This window comes from Hemicordylus capensis, chromosome 2 (genome assembly GCF_027244095.1).
Source record: "Hemicordylus capensis ecotype Gifberg chromosome 2, rHemCap1.1.pri, whole genome shotgun sequence".
Taxonomy (NCBI): Eukaryota; Metazoa; Chordata; class Lepidosauria; order Squamata; family Cordylidae; genus Hemicordylus; species Hemicordylus capensis.
Window position 1 is genome coordinate 34,178,638 of NC_069658.1, and position 17,951 is coordinate 34,196,588.

The 17,951-nt window shown below is 43.0% G+C and overlaps 1 protein-coding gene across 4 annotated transcripts in view; it reads left to right on the forward strand.

Annotated features, from left to right (window-relative positions):
- Positions 1-17,951, forward strand: part of ITGA2 (integrin subunit alpha 2) — a 112,965-nt gene that overhangs the window by 88,656 nt on the left and 6,358 nt on the right. For all 4 annotated transcript variants that reach the window (XM_053296120.1, XM_053296122.1, XM_053296123.1 and 1 more), the window contains 9 exons: positions 259-400; positions 5,561-5,653; positions 7,618-7,694; positions 7,842-7,925; positions 8,699-8,801; positions 12,913-13,023; positions 13,924-14,028; positions 14,462-14,575; positions 16,724-16,813. In XM_053296120.1, the coding sequence (XP_053152095.1) occupies positions 259-400; positions 5,561-5,653; positions 7,618-7,694; positions 7,842-7,925; positions 8,699-8,801; positions 12,913-13,023; positions 13,924-14,028; positions 14,462-14,575; positions 16,724-16,813 (919 nt within the window). The remainder of the gene's footprint in view (positions 1-258; positions 401-5,560; positions 5,654-7,617; positions 7,695-7,841; positions 7,926-8,698; positions 8,802-12,912; positions 13,024-13,923; positions 14,029-14,461; positions 14,576-16,723; positions 16,814-17,951) is intronic.

Below are 17,951 nucleotides of genomic sequence, written 5' to 3' on the forward strand. Positions count from 1 at the left end.
CTTCACAAGTAAGTGTATAATGAGGTACTGGTTTGCAAGCAGAAATTCCATATAAATATAAATCGAGTGCCATCCAGGTGAGAGCAAAGCATACTTGTTCTACTGATTTCAGTGGGACTTGATTGGTCATAATTGCATGCTAGTTGAGGTGGGAGTCTTCCTTTTCATACATATGCTACTCTTTCAGTAGTCTGGATGCCATATTAACAACAACCAAAAAAAACCAAAAACCTTTTCTTTTTTCCTCTCTCCTAACAGCAAAGAACCATTTATTTTCAGCAGTAAGAACAAAATGTTAGTATTCAGTGTGAAACTGAGAAACAAGAAGGAAAATGCATACAACACCAGAATTCAAGTTGCTTTTTCTGAAAGCTTGTTTTTTGCTTCATTTTCTGCTCCTGTATGTGTAATGTTTATTTCTATTTTTACTCCTGTTATTGGTGTTAGCGATACCAATTATTGGCCAATATCCTGACTAACACTGTGCTTGCTCAATAAGAGCAAAAAGATTGTGCTGTTGTCCCCTGCTAACTAGGCAAAGAGGCACCTTTCAAAGTGGTGATTCTGTTATATTTAGCAGGGTGTAGGCAATTGGCCCTACTGAACCCCAGCATAGCATTCCTCCAATGGTTGTTGCTGGTGTCTAGTTTACATCATTGGTAATTCCATAACCTTGCAGAGCTTATGCTTGGGTACAGGTGAAACTCGAAAAATTAGAATATCGTGCAAAAGTTCATTAATTTCAGTAATGCAAATTAAAAGGTGAAACTGATATATGAGATAGACGCATTACATGCAAAGCGAGATAAGTCAAGCCTTAATTTGTTATAATTGTGATGATCATGGCATACAGCTCATGAGAACCCCAAATCCACAATCTCAGAAAATTAGAATATTACATGAAACCAATAAAACAAGGATTGTAAATAGAACAATATCGGACCTCTGAAAAGTATAAGCATGCATATGTATTCAGTACTTGGTTTGGGCCCCTTTTGCAGCAATTACTGCCTCAATGCGGCGTGGCATGGATGCTATCAGCCTGTGGCACTGCTGAGGTGTTATGGAAGACCAGGATGCTTCAATAGCGGCCTTCAGCTCTTCTGCATTGTTTGGTCTCATGTCTCTCATCCTTCTCTTGGCAATGCCCCATAGATTCTCTATGGGGTTCAGGTCAGGCGAGTTTGCTGGCCAATCAAGCACAGTAATCCCATGGTCATTGAACCAGGTTTTGGTACTTTTGGCAGTGTGGGCAGGTGCCAAGTCCTGCTAGAAAATGAAGTCAGCATCCCCATACAGCTCGTCTGCGGAAGGAAGCATGAAGTGCTCCAAAATCTCCTGATAGACGGCTGCGTTGACCCTGGACTTAATGAAGCACAGTGGACCAACACCAGCAGATGACATAGCTCCCCAAATCAACACAGACTGTGGAAACTTCACACTGGACTTCAAGCATCTTGCATTGTGTGCCTCTCCATTCTTCCTCCAGACTCTGGGTCCTTGGTTTCCAAATGAGATGCAAAAGTTGCTCTCATCAGAAAAGAGGACTTTGGACCACTGAGCAACAGACCAGTTCTTTTTTTCTTGAGCCCAGGTAAGACGCTTCTGACGTTGTTTGTTGTTCAGGAGCGGCTTGACAAGAGGAATACGACATTTGAAGCCCATGTCCAGGATCCGTCTGTGTGTGGTGGCTCTTGATGCACTAACTCCAGCCTCAGTCCACTCCTTGTGAAAGTCCCCAACACTTTTGAATGGCCTTTTCCTGACAATCCTCTCCAGGCTGCGGTCATCCCTGCTGCTTGTGCACCTTTTTCTTCCACACTTTTCCCTTCCACACAACTTTCTATTAATGTGCTTTGATACAGCACTTTGGGAACATCCAACTTCTTTTGCAATTACCTTTTGAGGCTTTCCCTCCTTATGGAGGGTGTCAATGATGGTTTTCTGCACAACTGTCAAGTCAGCAGTCTTTCCCATGATTGTGATTCCTAATGAACCAGACTGAGAGACCATTTAAAGGCTCAGGAACCCTTTGCAGGTGTTATGGATTGATTAGCTGATTGGAGTGGGACACCTGGAGCCTAGACTGTTGAACCTTTTCACAATATTCTAATTTTCTGGGATTGTGGATTTGGGGTTCTCATGAGCTGTATGCCATGATCATCACAATTATAACAAATTAAGGCTTGACTTATCTCGCTTTGCATGTAATGTGTCTATCTCATATATCAGTTTCACCTTTTAATTTGCATTACTGAAATTAATGAACTTTTGCACGATATTCTAATTTTTTGAGTTTCACCTGTATGTTTCAGTGTGCTACCTTCCACTGCAAAAGAGGGCAGATATATGCAGATCCTGTACCAAGAGCATTTTTTGTCGTTGTGGAACTAGTGCCATAGAGAATATGGGTCATATGTTACTGCAGTGTAGTTTTTGTTGGGATTTATGAGTATTTTTAATCTTTCCCCTATTAAATAACATGTGAGGTGGTGAGGTGTCTCCTTTATATTTCTTGGCTCTTTTGAGACATGCAACTATCTTGTTTTGTTTTTATTTATTTAGTAGTAGTAGTAGTATCGATCTATCTATTTATTTCTCTTAGGCATACCCTGCGCTAATCCCATGCGTGGCTGCTCTCGTGAGAGTTCGCGAGCAGCTGCCGGGCCAGCGGGGAGGGAGAGGGCCTGCTGCCAGGTCGGCCAGCGGGGAAAGAGGCCCAGAGGAGGAGGAGGCCAGAGGTGGTGGTGGGCTGGGCTGGCTGCTGGAGGAGGCAGCAGTGGGCTGACTTGGCCCGACTGACCGCCCACCAGAAGGGGGGGTGGGAGGAGGTGGCGGGCCGGCTTTCTGGCCGGCCCGCAAGCCATAAAGCGTGAGGGGGGGAGGAAGTAGGCTGGCCAGCCGGCCCATCAGAAAGAGCGGTGGGGGGGGGAGAAGTGAGCTGCAGGGGGGAGCGGCCAGCCAGTAAGCCAGGCATGCGGGGGGTGTGTGTGCTCAGAACAGTGGCAGTGGCTGGGCCAGCCCGAGGCGCAGATGCTCTGTGCCCGGTCCAGCTAGTTATAAGTAGTAGCAGTAGTGTAGCCTTGCAAAGTCATGGGGCTGCTCAAAATTGTGCTTTTGTGCAAATGTTCCCTGTAAAACATGAGGCATGCAACAGGTTGTTCAGCTTGTGCAAACACCAATATATTTGTGCTAGTGCAACACTAGTCTGATACGCAAACTCTGCAGACTTAACGCAACTAGCACTGGTCAGGATGTTGGCCATAATTTGTAAAATAATCTTGCCTTTTAGATGTGTTACTATCCCTTCATTGGCTGAAAGCCAGCCAACTTGAATTGTGTCCAAAGCAACTCAAGTAGAGTTTTGTTCTTGGGTTATCAGGCAGCAGCGATATAGAAAGATGCTGAAAGGCATCACCTCATAGTGCTCAAGAGGAGGCAATGGTAAACCCCTCCTGTATTCTACCAAAGAAAACTACAGGGCTCTGTAGGCGCCAGGAATCAAAATCGGCTTGATGGCACAATTTACCTTTACCTTACTCCCCATTGGTTAGGGAAATACACCTAACCTGAGCCACCTAATGGAGCAGCAGGGAAATGGCTTGACAAGCAAGCCAGAGGTTGCCAGTTCAAATCCCCACTGGTATGTTTCCCAAACTATGGGAAACACCTATATTGGGCAGCAGCGATATAGGAAGATGCAGAAAGGCATCATCTCATACTGCATGGGAGGAGGCAATGGTAAACCCCTCCTGTATTCTACCAAAGACAACCACGGCTCTGTGGTTGCCAGGAAGTCGGCACCAACTTGACAGGACACTTTACCTTTACTTGCCATTGGCTACAGCAATAGTGCAATCACTTGTATGACAAAAGAGAAGGGGCTAGGGATGTGTTCAAAACCGGTTTGCCTGGTATGGTTCTGATTTGAACCGAGTTCGAACTGGGGTGGAGAGGTTCAGTTTTGGTTTTGCTCAAACCCCCCTTTGGTTTGGTTTGAATTTGAACCTGTTTTGAACTGGTTCAAACTGGTTTGAGCCTCTAAAACTGGGTTGGGTGGTAGGCACCCATGGGTGCCAACTACCACCCAAAGCAATCAGACACCTACAATTTTTAATGAATTTTTGAATTTTATTTTATTATTGCCCATTATTCCCTATGTGGAGTACCTAGGGTCAAAAAATGGGTGGGCAGTAGGCACCTGGGGTGCCTACCACCCACCAAATGGCAAAGCAGTTGGAGACTCCTGCGATTATTTGTGAATTTTTGAAGTTTTTTTCATTTTATAATTCCTCCCAGAGGGAATAATGGGGATTTGAGGCATCTCCATCCCTCACTTTTGGGGGGTGTCAGGGTACGCCAAAGTGGGTCTGGGGGCACAGCAGGGCCGGCCTCCACCCTCAACGCATCCCAAAGTTGATAGGATTTATTGTTGATTAATCAGAAATTTTTAAAGAATTAATTTTTGGCTTCATAGACATGCATTGGCTACACTGGAAACCATGCCTGAGTCTTTCCATTCAGAAAGAACACTGTGTTCCCTATGACCTTAATAGCCTAATTGCTGTGACCCGAACTCAGAGTTCAGAGCTATAAGCAATTACGGTCAGTAGGTGAAAAGGCACTCTGTTATTTCCTATGAAGCCAAAAATTAATTCTTTAAAAATTCATAAATAAATAACAATAATTCCTATCAACATGGGGGCACCTGGGGGGAGTTGAGGCCAGTACTGCTGTGCCCCCAGACCCACTGTGGGGTGCCCTGGTATCCCCCAAGGGTGGGGGGTGGGGGCTGCCTCAAATCCCCATTATTCCCTATGGGAAATTAAAAAAATACTTCAAAAATTCACCAACAATCAGAGAAGTGTCCAATTGCTTTGCCATTCAGTGGGTGCAAGGCACCCCTGGGTCCCTACCGCCCACCCCAGTTTTTTACCCCTAGGTACTCCAGATAGGAAATAATGAACAATATTAATACAAATTTCAAAAATTCATTAACTATCGGAGTGTCCGATTGCTTTGTGGCTTGGGTGGTATTTGGCACCCATGGGTGCCTACCACCCAACCCAGTTTTGTAGTCTCAAACCAGTTTAAACCAGTTCAAAGCAGTTCAAAATGAACCAGGCTCAGTTTGGTTCTAATTCAAACTGGCAGGTTGAACCCAATGCTTGAATCAGTTTGAATTCAAACCAGTTTGAATTCGAACTGGTTTGCACATCCCTAGAAGAGGCAGCAATCAGGCAATCTCTTAAGAAATTATTTCTCCCTGCTGTGCCTGTTGCCCCCTGTAGAAGGAGCAAGTGTGTGTCCCAGAATTTTCCACACTGCAGTGCTTTCTCTTATTGCACCCATATCAGTGAAGCACTCTTATGACTTGAATGGAATATATCTGAAGGTTTCACTTATGGTGGGAAGTTTTGTATTTGACTCCAAGAGCCACTGCTTAATGAGAAATGGCATATTTATGAGCATCCCTAATAAATTAATATCCTGTGAACAAGCCTTCAAAATCATACTGTAATAATATTTAATACTTACGAATCCTACTTATTACCTTTAGGCCGATGGAACTGACATTTCATGTCAGATGACTGCTGTCCGGCAACTTGTTGTCTGCCAAATCAACTTTCCTGTTTTTAAAGCAGGACAACAGGTATTTCTTGGAATTCTTATTTTAAATTATGAATGCTTCATTAACGGATTCAGTTCAACTTGCAAGAAGATACTGCAGTTCCACTTGCATGTAAGGGTAACATGGATCTCCTAATGTCTACTTCTATCATATCATCAGGGGGTGCAAATTGGTGACTGGATGTGGAAACTCTTGAATGCGCTGCCCGGGGGTGGGGAATAGACGTGGTTGGATGTTTGATGTCTTGCACAAGGTTGTGTAGAAAGGCAGCAGTGGAATGGAAATGCTTTCTTCTTAGTGAATCTAGAGGTGTCCCTTCCATGGTGTGCTGAAATGGGGAAGAAGTTGGAACTGCTTCTGCAACAAAAAGACTTAGTCTCACTTGCTACAGAGGAAATTTTATCCTGATCCACTGAAATCCAGTACTGTGGCTGGTTGCAGCTGCACCAGGCAAAGTCTGAAAATGAGGCTTCTTGGATGCTTGGTGTCACAAGGATGCCCAATGAGCCTCAGGGCAGCAATGGAGAAGGCCTGTCCCTAAGTAGCCAAGATAAGAATTAGCAGGTCTTGTCTTGTCATCTAAATCCTTTTAATGAGGGAACCAATCAGGTCTGCCTGGGAAGGAAGTGCCACAATTTAAGCGCCACTACTGAAAAGGCCAGGGCTTACAAGCAGCCAAGAAACTAACTGCATGTGGGGCTCACCTTGCACCACAGGACATGAGGAGGTAAAGGAGAAAGAGATTTTCATTTCTCTCTCCCACCCTGCAACCCCGCTTTTGTGTCCAGGAATATGCCCATGGGGGGCTGTGACTCTGGGCCAGTCACTACTCTCTCAGCCTAACCTACCTACCTCACAGGGTTGTTGTGAGGAAAATCACAAAACCACATACACCTCTCCAGGCTCCGTAGAGGAAGAATGGGATATAAATGTGAAGATAAATAAAAAATGTATAAATGTAAGTGAGGAGGTTCATGTGAGGCAGAGATGGTCTTCCTCATCAATCAGTTCTGTACACCTGATAGGAGGGGAAGGAAGGAGTTGCCAGACTCTTCTTGCCTTTCCTGGTTCCCTTCCTCCTGAGCAATGTGGCCTGTACTGCCTTGAATTCCTTCAAGCATATTTCAGAATTAGATAGGGGTTCCATGAGTACAGTTGCATGTATGCAGTATTCTAACCTAATGCCGCAGTGGGAAAATGACTTGATTAGCAAGCCAGAGGTTGCTGGTTCGAATCCCCGCTGGTATGTTTCCCAGACTATGGAAAACACCTATATCGGGCAGCAGCGATATAGGAAGATGCTGAAAGGCATCATCTCTACTGTGTGGGAGATTGCAATGGTAAACCCCTCCTGTATTCTAACAAAGACAACCACAGGGCTCTGTGGTCACCAGGAGTCAAAATACAATTCGACGGCACACTTTACCTTTAATATATATTATATGAATTATTTGATTTATATACCGCCCTTCCAAAAATGGCTCAGGGCAGTTGACATCAAAATAAAAACAATTAAAATCAAAACTAAATCAATTAAACAGTTAAAATCATTAACATCAAAATCATTTTAAACCAACTTTAAAATGTTTAAACCATAAATCTAATTAAAATATGTTCACTGTCTTCCCACATTGGACAGTAGAAACAGTACAATCTCTGCCCTGGGTCTTATAATCGATCTGTAGGAGATATATACATTAGGGATAATGGGAGGGGGAATTGGGAGCTGACACATAGTAATGATAGGGTAGGGGACAAAGCCAGTGGAGGTGGATGTAAGATGAATCTTGGATGGGTAAAAAATGTCTAAGCAGAAGACGAGAGTCTTAAGGAATGACTAGAACTGATTTGATGCTTAGATAATAGGAGGCTATACCAGGAAAAAGACCACTGAATGTTCAATATAATGTTCTAAAGTAATCCAGATGATTGGTTATAATTCCATTGCTTGTTTTAATTTCATCACTTACCTCTGTTTTGCATAGGTATCTTTTGATATCAGTTTTGATGTTAATTTGAAAAATCTTCAGAATGTGGCAGATTTAAGCTTCCAAGCTTTGAGGTAAAGCATAAATATTTTGTATAACACTTCATCAACACATTCCCTGAAGCTAATAGCAACAGCTAATTGCTACTTCCAGGCTATGTTTATAATGGAGTTATGTCTTAAAAACATCTTAAATATGTGCTTCTTTATATACATATACAGTGCAAGTAATGAAGCGGATGACACAAACAATCAGGTCAACCTAACTGTTCCACTTCGTTATGATGCAGATCTTCACTTAACAAGGTAAGCTTGAACTAGTTAACTTTTATAGCAATTCTGTCAGTGTTAACAAGACCAGCCAGAGCATCTTCTGAACTGCTCTAAAAGTCTGGCTGTTCAGCTGCAGAAGAAATCATGGCTATAATCTATGATTTAATTGAAGTTACCCATCTTGATTCTAGCCTTCATATGGTTGGGGAAAGAAGGGGAATGTGGACATAAAGAAAAAGAAATGTGGACACTGCACTTATTCTGTTAGTACAATGACATTTGGTGACTTGTTGACAAACAAATGTTGTGAATGTCTGAAAACTTAGAGGCACACCTGTGAATGCTGACAGTAGCCTAAACATGGGGAAATAAGTATCTATTTGGGGACACTCACAATATTAGTATGGGATTGTCTGTATTAACATATGAATGGCATTCACCTGGTTTTGAATATTCAATGTGACACTGCTTTTTTTTTTAAAGTACCAAAAATAAACTCGTATGTACTTACTGAATCCAAGACTAGGTTTTTCCCAAGTTCCTTGTAATTAGAAGTTAGAAATTGGAATGTCGTCTTAAATTCAGAGTCCTCTTCCTTTTGGGTTGATACAGATATGTGCAGATATAATCTGTATTTAACCTATGTATTTTTAAGGAAGTCATCTTAAATTCAGAGTCATCTTCTATTCGAGTAAATACAGTATGTAACACTCTTCCAAATAGATTTCTGATCACAGCCTGTCTTATTTCAACTACCCCTTCAGATTACCAAAATAATTCTTCTTCATAATCTATTTTTTTCTTAGGCTTACTAGCATGAACTTTTATGAAATATATTCTGATCATAATGTTCCCACTACTGTGAATAATTTCAATGAAATTGGAGCTGCATTCAATTTTTCAGTTAAGGTAAGTAAACATTTCCTCTATATTCTGAATACATATATAAATTTTATTTTACATTTCCTCCTGAAACAGCTGGAACTAGAGATAGCTTTCCAGGGTAGATCAGGAATAGGACAAAACTCCAGACAGTTATCCAACATAAAAGATGGATGGAATAAGTGAGTCCTTTTAGTGAATGGCATTTGGTGTTAGTAGCAAGAAGCTGTTTGTCTAGATTGACTAAGGCTGACGTTGCTTTGTACATATGTACATGTACACTGCGTGCACAAATCTGAAACCAAACACACACATCACAATTACCTGCTCTCTTTTTTAGGTTGTAGCTGTGTCTGTTTTATTAAGGATATTATAATTGGTGTTTTATTATTGTTTTAGGCTTGTTGTTCACTACTCTGGGGTCTTAGGACAAAGGGCGGTATAAATAAATTCTACAGAAAGAAGATCCAAAAATTCATTGCAGAAGAAGTAATGCATATTTGCAATGCTACAATATTAGTCTTTTGAATTTTCCTTTTAAGAATCAAATGATTAGAATGTTTCAAAGAAGATTGGAAACCATTTTTGTTGTATCTAAAAAATTATTTCCTACTATGGATCTTACAGCAGGATTTGGAATTTTTTTTAAAAAATGAAGGTTGGGTAGATTAACTGTGTTTGTAAGGGTCTAAATTTATGTTTTGAATTATTAATATAGCAAGGGTAAATTTTATAGCTGATGTTTCACGAAGAGAGGTGTGCGGGAAGTCCAGTTTCGTTTATTCTGTTTGTTATGAATGATAATAATATTATTTGTTAAAATGAATAAAAATTGAATTTGGGGGGGGAAAGAATCAAATGATTTGGTAACAAATTGGATATTAAAGAGTAAGGAGGGGAATAATGAGACTATTCACACGACCACTTGAAAGAGGGCTAAGGGAGCCCAGCCCACTTTTGAGTAGTCATGAGAACTGCCCAGAGCCACACAGCTCCCAGTGGTTAACCTGCTTAATTCCCCCCCGCATGGGGTTAGCAGAGCAAGGGCTTCGCTAACTCCATTTTGCCAATTGTGAGTCGTCACAGTGCCATGCCATGCCACGGCAACTCACGAGGAGACCCCCGACTGGGAGGCTCCAACAAGCCTCCCAGCCTTGAGGGGTCTCACCAGAATGCCCCACTGTAGTGATATAGCAACTAGCGAATGGTGGATTTAAGCCCAGCCATTGTCTCAGAGCAAGCCCATGTGAGGGAAAGAAAAACCCTGATTCATTCCTCCCATGTTTATTCAACCAAGGCTTTTCCTCTGGTAAAGCTTGAAGCTTCCTCAGTAACTGATTCGCTGCCACCACACCCTAATTACAGAGTTTAACTCCTCCTTGGATTTGGGTGAGTGTCCAGGGAGACTCTCTTCCCCTTTTACCAAATGGAAAAATACAAAAACCTCCCACGTGCAGACTACACGTGGGGAGAAAACGTGGTAGGTTGCTGAACAATTAACCTTGAGGCTAGTCTGCAACAGAGTAAAACCCCTTTTTTCTGAGTTAAAAATCCACTCAGAGGCAGGTGAAATTACAAAGCATAAAACAAGAAAACTTTATTCAAAAGCCTCTAGACAGCTTCAGTCTGAGGCTCTAGCAGCTTCCATTACAGGAAAATGAAACACTCAGTACTTTACAAGATTACTCCCAAAAAGCACTCTGGCTGGTTTGTTTGGAGTGGCACATTTTAAAAATCGTGGTTATTCAGTTGCATAGAACATAAATGCAAGAAAATACAAAAGCCTCTTTGTTGGGAAGAAAGGGCTCAGGCTAGCGTTGCTCTTAGCTTGTTACATTACAGAGAAAAAGGGTTTGCAATGCACAAAATCAAAATAATCTAACGCAGGCTGCCTTACACACAGTTCCCTGGCTAAAACTTCCCCTGAAGCCAAAGCCCTGGCTTCCCTCCTGAACTCACCATATCCATGGCAGAAGATTCAAGCTTCCTGCAATCCTGTATCTCCAAGATCTGCAGATGTTCTTCCCTGATAGAATTCTTCAGGCTAGCTTTGACCATGAGGCGCAAAATTCCATTGCTCCCCCACTATGCCTTCCACCCATTCTCTCTCATCCCCTGCCTGGCTGCTTCTGAGGACAAAGAACCCCTTCACTTCCTGCTGCCAGGCCCTTTATGTGTACTGAGTGGCTGATCCCTAGAGGCCACTTCTTGATGAACAGGACAGGGTTCACTTCCAGTTCACTCTTTAGGGAAAAAGGAAAAGCTCTTCCTGACAGATCACGACACCCATGCACTTGCACAGGGAATTCTGGGTTTTCCAAGGGCTGGGCAGCCCCCGATACCTGCCACCCTTACCAGTGGGGATGTGCAAACTGGTTCGAATTTGAACCAGTTTGGTTTGATGGTTCGAATTCAAACTGAACCAGCCATCAGGTTCGAGCTGAAGGTTCAAATTCGAACCAAACTGAGGGGTTTGATTTGAACTGGTTTGAACCTCCAGTAGGTGGGGTGGTAGTTGGCACCCATGAGTACCTACCACCCAACTCCCAAAGCAATCAGACACTCATATGATTTTTTATGAATTTTTGAATTTTTTTTCTTATAGGGTATAATGGGACTTTAACCAGCCCATTATTCCCTATTGTGGAGCACCCATGGATGCCAACAACCACCCAAACCCCAAAGCAATCTGATACTCCTATGATTTTTTAAAGAATATTTGAAATATTTTTAATTATTTTTCTCATAGGGTATAATGGGACTCAAACCAGCCCATTATCCCCTATTGTGGAGCACCTAGGGGCACAAAAGTGGGGTGGGTGGTAGGCACCCAGGGGTGCCTACCACCCACAAAACCCCAAGGCAATCGGACACTCCTCTGATTATTGGTGAATTTTTAAAGTATTTTTGAATTCCTCATAGGAAATAATGAGGATTCCAGCAAATGTATAGCTTTATGTTGGCGGGGAGGGAAGCAGTGGCCTAGAGCGGAGTGTGGTGTGTGGTAGTTGCCAAGGTTGGCAAAGAAGCTACCAGAATTATTTGAAAGGAATTGGGCAAAGGGCTGGCTTTAAAGTGATTTTTGAAGTTTATGCATCTTTAAGGTTTTTCTTCATAGGGAAGAATGGAGGTTTCAGCAGCCCCATAACTGCACTTGTGGGGTGCTGGGGTGGCCCAGAGCAAGTGGTGTTGTAGTGCACAGAGGGCGCCAACCACCCCCATGGGTTGCTAACCCATGGGGTACAGGGTTCTCTTGTTTCTGAGATGTTCTTCTGAGTGTAGATTCTCTGGTAGCAAATGAGAGTGGATTCATGGTATGTCATTGAGAATCTCATAGGAGAACTAGGAGGCACAGTGAATTTCCCATGAAACATATTGCCAGGAGAGTTAGGACCAACAAAAGGAAGTGCTTTTTTCACACCATGCATAATTAATCTATGGAATTCTCTGCCATGGGATATGGTGATGGCCATTTGCTTGGATGACTTTAAAAGGGGCTTACACAAATTCATGGAGGACAGGACTATCAGTGGTTACTAGTCTTGATGGCTATAAGCTACCTGCAGTTTCAGAGGCAGGATGCCTCTGAATACCACACAAGGAAGCAACAGCAGGAGATGTGGCTTGCCTTCATCTCCTGCTTGTGGGCTTTTCAGAGGCATCTGTTATGCTACTGTGGAAAACAGGATGCTGGACTAGATAGGCCTTGGGCTGATCCAGCCAGGCTGTTATGTTCTTATGACAAAGAACTGCATGGGGCATGGAAGTCATGATTGTTGGCCGCTGATGCCTTGCCCAATGGTTCCAAGCTTCCAGCAGATAGTTCTCATCAGCCCTGAGGACTAGAACATTATTTGAAAGGAAAGATAAAATTATAAGGGAGTTCATTTCTATAACAGTGTCCATATTCTACACTGTACTGTGTTTTTGAGGTGTTGCACAGGATTTGAGCAACTTTATGCTCAACTGAGCAACTCAGTTCTGTATATTTTATAGATGAAGTTGGCTATGATAAACTTGGGATTTCTTATAGTCCATTGTTAAGAGAAAACAAGTTTTGCAACATAAGCTGCTGAGATATATAGATCATCTGTGGGTGTTTTCTCCAGAGTTTATCATGATAGTTGTTTATTTCCAGGTCACAAGAGGAAATATGCTAGTAACTATGGCATCTTTAAAAATTCATGTTCCAAAGTACACTGAGGGGAACAATCCATTGATGTATGTGACTGCAGTCCACACCAGTCAGGTAAAGAATGGCCTATCTATCTATCTATCTATCTATTTCTCGAGGATGTACCTGTGGCTAATCCCATGCATGGTAGCTGCGAGCAGCTGCCGATTAGCCGTGGGGACAGGGGAGAAAATGGTGCCGGTGGCTGGCCGTCCAGAGAAAAATACAGTGGTGGAGGCTGGCCTGTGGGGAAAAAGGCAGGGTGCGGAGGTTGGCGGCGGAGGAGGGCAAGCGGTGGCTGAGGAGGGCAAAAGGTGGCCAGGCCGGCTGGCCGCGGAGGGAGAATGAGCTGGTGTGGGGGAGAGAACAAAATGGGGCTGAAGGGGGGAGAGACAGGGAGAACTAGGGGCGCAAATGCTCTGCCCTATGTCAGCTAGTTATTAATTATAATCCTTATATATAATTCACTAAGGCATACCTGTGGCTAATCTCATGTGTGGCAGCTCTCGCAAGAGTTCGGAGAGCTGGCAGATAACAGGGACGGGTGGGGGAAAGAAAATGGTAGTGGTGGTGGCGGCAGCCATCTGGCCAGCGGGCTGGGGAAATAACGGCGGCGGGCAAACAACAGCACTGGCAGGTGTGAGAAGGCAGGGTCGGAAAGGCGGGGGTGGGGTGGGTGGGAGAAAACAGCAGTGGGGAGAACTAGAAAGTGCCAGCCAGTGAGGGGAAACTCTGGCGGCGGGCAGTGAGGGAAAGCACTGGCAAGGGAAAGCGGACTGGGAAGGGGAGAACGGACTATGGCTGAAGGGGGGGAATGAAGATGGGGAGGAGTGACAGGGAGTACTAGGGCCTTAGATGCTCTGCACCAGATCAGCTAGTTTATAATGAATGCATCATGGAATAACAGCAATAGGCATTAAACCATCAACTGTACAAACTGCCAACGTACTCCTTATCTATATTTTGGAATACTAGGATAGTGATATCAGCTGTGATTCAGTGATCAATCCATATAAAATAGGAGAGCAAGACTATGCTGTGTCATTCAACAAAGAAAACCTCAGAGCTATGAAAGAGCTGGTGAGTTGAATTTATGATTGTAATTTGGAACCCTGGTTCCTATATTGTTATTTATGTAACAAACATCATCTAAGACCAGCTACCTTGTGAGAGAGAAACAGAAGGAGGAGGGAGACAGGTGTAAACACTGTGAAATATTTGCTCCTGCTCCAATTGGAATGCCCCTCCACCGCTGGGCCATCTAAGACCAGTAATGCCATTTATGCAACTATCATTTTTTAACATTAGACTAGAATTGGATCAGAGTAGTAATGCAAGTCTATCAGATTGTGTTGCTGGACTTGGACAAATTAGTTTGTCTGTGTAGAATAGTGCAATAACTCCTTATCTGAAACAATCCCTAAAATAATAAATCACTTGCCACGTTAAGCATTTTTCCAGGAATGTACTGCTGTAAGTAATAAAATATTATCTTTTCCTTCTGGTCTGAAAGAACTGCAAGAATGTCAAATGCGAAATAATTACATGCGAGTTAAAAGACCTCACACTGAAAGCAGAATATTATGTTAATATTTCTACCAGAATCTGGAATGGGACATTTGCAGCTGTAAGTAATATCTGTTTTGATGAATAACCAGTCCCTGGATATTTTATATTGATTTATATTTCTAATGCCAAAAACTAAAGTAATATCTTTGCCTTGCATTATTATTGTATTTAATATTGTAAAGGAAATATGACCGAGCTGCTAAATGAATGGCCTGGCCTACATACATGCAACCCCTACATTAGAATGAGACTAGCTGAACCCACACAGAGCATCTGTGCGGTAGTTTACTTCCTTTTGGGGTTTAGTTGGGAGAATTCGTTTGGCTGGTCCTCCCTTTGTAGCTGTGCATTGCACCCTGTTCCCCTCTCTCCCCGCCGCCCACTGCTCTCTCGCTTGCTGCCACCCCACAGCTCGCTCTCTCACTCTGTCTCCCCCCCCATGGCTCTCTCAATCATTTTGTCTCCCCCCCACATGGCTCTCTCGCTCTCTCTGTCCCCCCCCACACACAGCTTTCTCTCTCGCTCTGTCCCCCCCCCACACGGCTCTCTCGCTCGCTCTGTCCCCCCCCGCACACGGCTCTCTCGCTCGCTCTGTCCCCCCCCACACGGCTCTCTCGCTCACTCTGTCCCCCCCACACACACACAGCTCTCTCGCTCGCTCTGTCCCCCCCCACACACACGGCTCTCTCGCTCGCTCTGTCCCCCCCCACACAGCTCTCTCGCTCGCTCTGTCCCCCCCCACATGGCTCTCTCGCTCGCTCTGTCCCTCCCCCGGCTCTCTCACTTTTTTTGTTTTTGTTTTTTGTTTTGTTTTTGGTGTGTGGGGTGTGGAAGACTGGCTGGTGCTTTTCTGCGGGGGCAGAACAATGGCACTGGGTTTTTTCTTTTTGGGAGGGCAGGTCAGCAGCATGTCCTCACAGTCCCAAATAGTTTTTAATGGCCCCTTGCCTCCCAGCGATTTTGGTCTTCATTTGGTTCTCCGTTCTGTCCGTTCCATCGTTTACCCACCAGCCCCCCCCCCCTCTGTGGTCGGTTTCCTCTGCCTTTCCTTTCCTTTTCCTTTGCTTTCCGTTCCCCGAGTCTGCTGATTCCCACCTCCCTCACTGCTGCTTCTTCCCCAGGCAATGGTTCCTCCTTTCCCCTCTGCCTTTCCTTCTTTCTTCTTCTGTCTCCTGAGTCTGCCAATTCCGCCTGCCTCCCTAGCTCGCTGCCGCTCCCTTTCCAAGGCAGTCATGACTTCAGGCATCCGCATGGCTCTGGACGCCTCCAGACGTAGTCCTCAACTCGGTCATCTGTAAGCAAATTATATATATTGATGGGAATGACGGGCTGTACCACTTTGGACTAGAGACGTGGGATGCCACTTTTAAATATTCCTTATGAAAACTAGCACCTCAGGGAGAAGAGTTCTTATACAGCCCTTGTCCAGCTGTGCTGTTCCTTTATTTACAGAAAGGAATAGTTATTGGCATCCTAACAAAGCACTGGTACAATAGGAGAAGCAGCAGGGCTTCTGAAAAGTTTAACTAACTCAGCCCCACTGCTGCCTCAGTGGTGGGAGCAAATTTTGATGACCTCCCCTTTCCAAGGAAGAATCTGTGCCACCCGAGAATATGTCCCTGAGAGTCGCACAACCTTCAGGGACATATTTTCCAGTGACACAGAAGGCTTCAGGGAAAGGGAAGGTTGTTGGAATTCACTCACTCACTCACTAGTGCAGCATTAGTCTGGAATACTTCAGAAGCACTGGTGTTTCATTAGGCAAGATGTCAGCCTGACCACTTTTTTTTTTTTTTTTAAATTCAGAGGAGCTTTCAGAAACATGATCTGCTGCCTGGAGTTCGAACTGTTACATTCAGTTTTACAACTTCCTTCTGCAGCATGTTTAGAACAGGGGAAAGTCATTATTCAATACTTCCCATGAAATAAGTAGTTGGTTATTCCCAAATGAGTAAGAGGGAACAGTTTAATATCCAGTTTTTAATCCCTGGAGGATTCAAGAAGGATCTTTAGAATCAGCCTCTTAAGATCTAATGATAGGTTAAAACATTGTATAGTACATTTATTACAAGTGAGGAAATTGGCTGTACCTTCTTTTGAAATACTATAGGTTATTTTAATTGACAATATTTCCTAAATAATTGTATACATCTAATGGAAATTGTATATATTTTTAATTGTAATATGCTACATTTTTCTTTTGCAGTCAGCTTTCCATGAGGTACACTTATCTGCAAGTGCAGAAATTAATGCACATCATTCAGATTTATTTGTAACTGAAGATAATACTTTATCAGTGAGTAGAATTCTTTTATATTTTCAATCTTGCTATGGTAAAAGTGATTATGTTATCTTAATGCTCATTTAAAAACCATATGGCATGCCACAAAAAATATATTTTCCTCTTATAAAAATGTAACATTGCTGCTACATGTCTAAATTATCTTGTGACTTTTAAAGTTATTGTAAACTCAGAGGCTAAATCTTCCAAGCAGGGCCATGAATTTTCTGTTAGCTTCATATGCCCAAGTTTGGACTGGAAGGAAGCGGAAAATAGCCCATAAAACTTTGTTTAAGCAGCTTTATACAAAATGACATGGATCTAGAAAACATTTCACACCAAAATTGTGTCATAAAATTTTACCACACAAAAAATTGTGTCATAAATCAGATCCTTACAAATGTTAGGCAAACAAGGTGGATTTACCTTTTAGGTGACCTGACAAGTAGCTCTGTAGAATAGAGAAATGCAGTGGGAAACAGGAGTTGTGAGCTCGGTGCTTAACTCAAGACCCAAGTTAGAGCAGCCATTCCTGTTTTTGTTGCTAATTTTGTTTCACCATGCTCAGGCACAAGCTCAGGTAACACCTACACATCAGGGATATACCACAGCATTTTGTCCTGCAAGGCATCTTTTAAAATCTCCAGAAATCCTAGATATATAAATGAATTTTAAAATATTCAACTGACTATAGAAACAATTTCTGTTGTCAGCTTTGTTCGTTCTCGTTGATTGGATCTAATTTAATTTATAAATGTCTTGAATAAAGAAAACAAGATATGTTTTCCCCCCACAGTCAAAAGAAGCTGCCATTTGGAAACTGCAGTACTGCACACTTTCACCTGCAAAAGCCATTATTGTGGTGGTTCTGCTACAAAGGAGTTGGAAAACAGCCACAATGAAATATATAGATACATCCACACCCAAACCAGCACAATAAAAATGGCTTCCAGCAATAAAGACTTAACTCTCTGAATGGTTTCAGGGTGGAGTTCCCAGAAGTCATGAAGTTAAATTGCCTCAGACCATTTCATTGTAACTCTTTACATATCTTTCACTTGAAAGAAAATGTTCTTCCAGATTTTCAAAGCTCACTTTTGACTTCCATAAGTTTTGAAAAGTCTTAACTATTTTTGTAGGCCAACAAGAACAT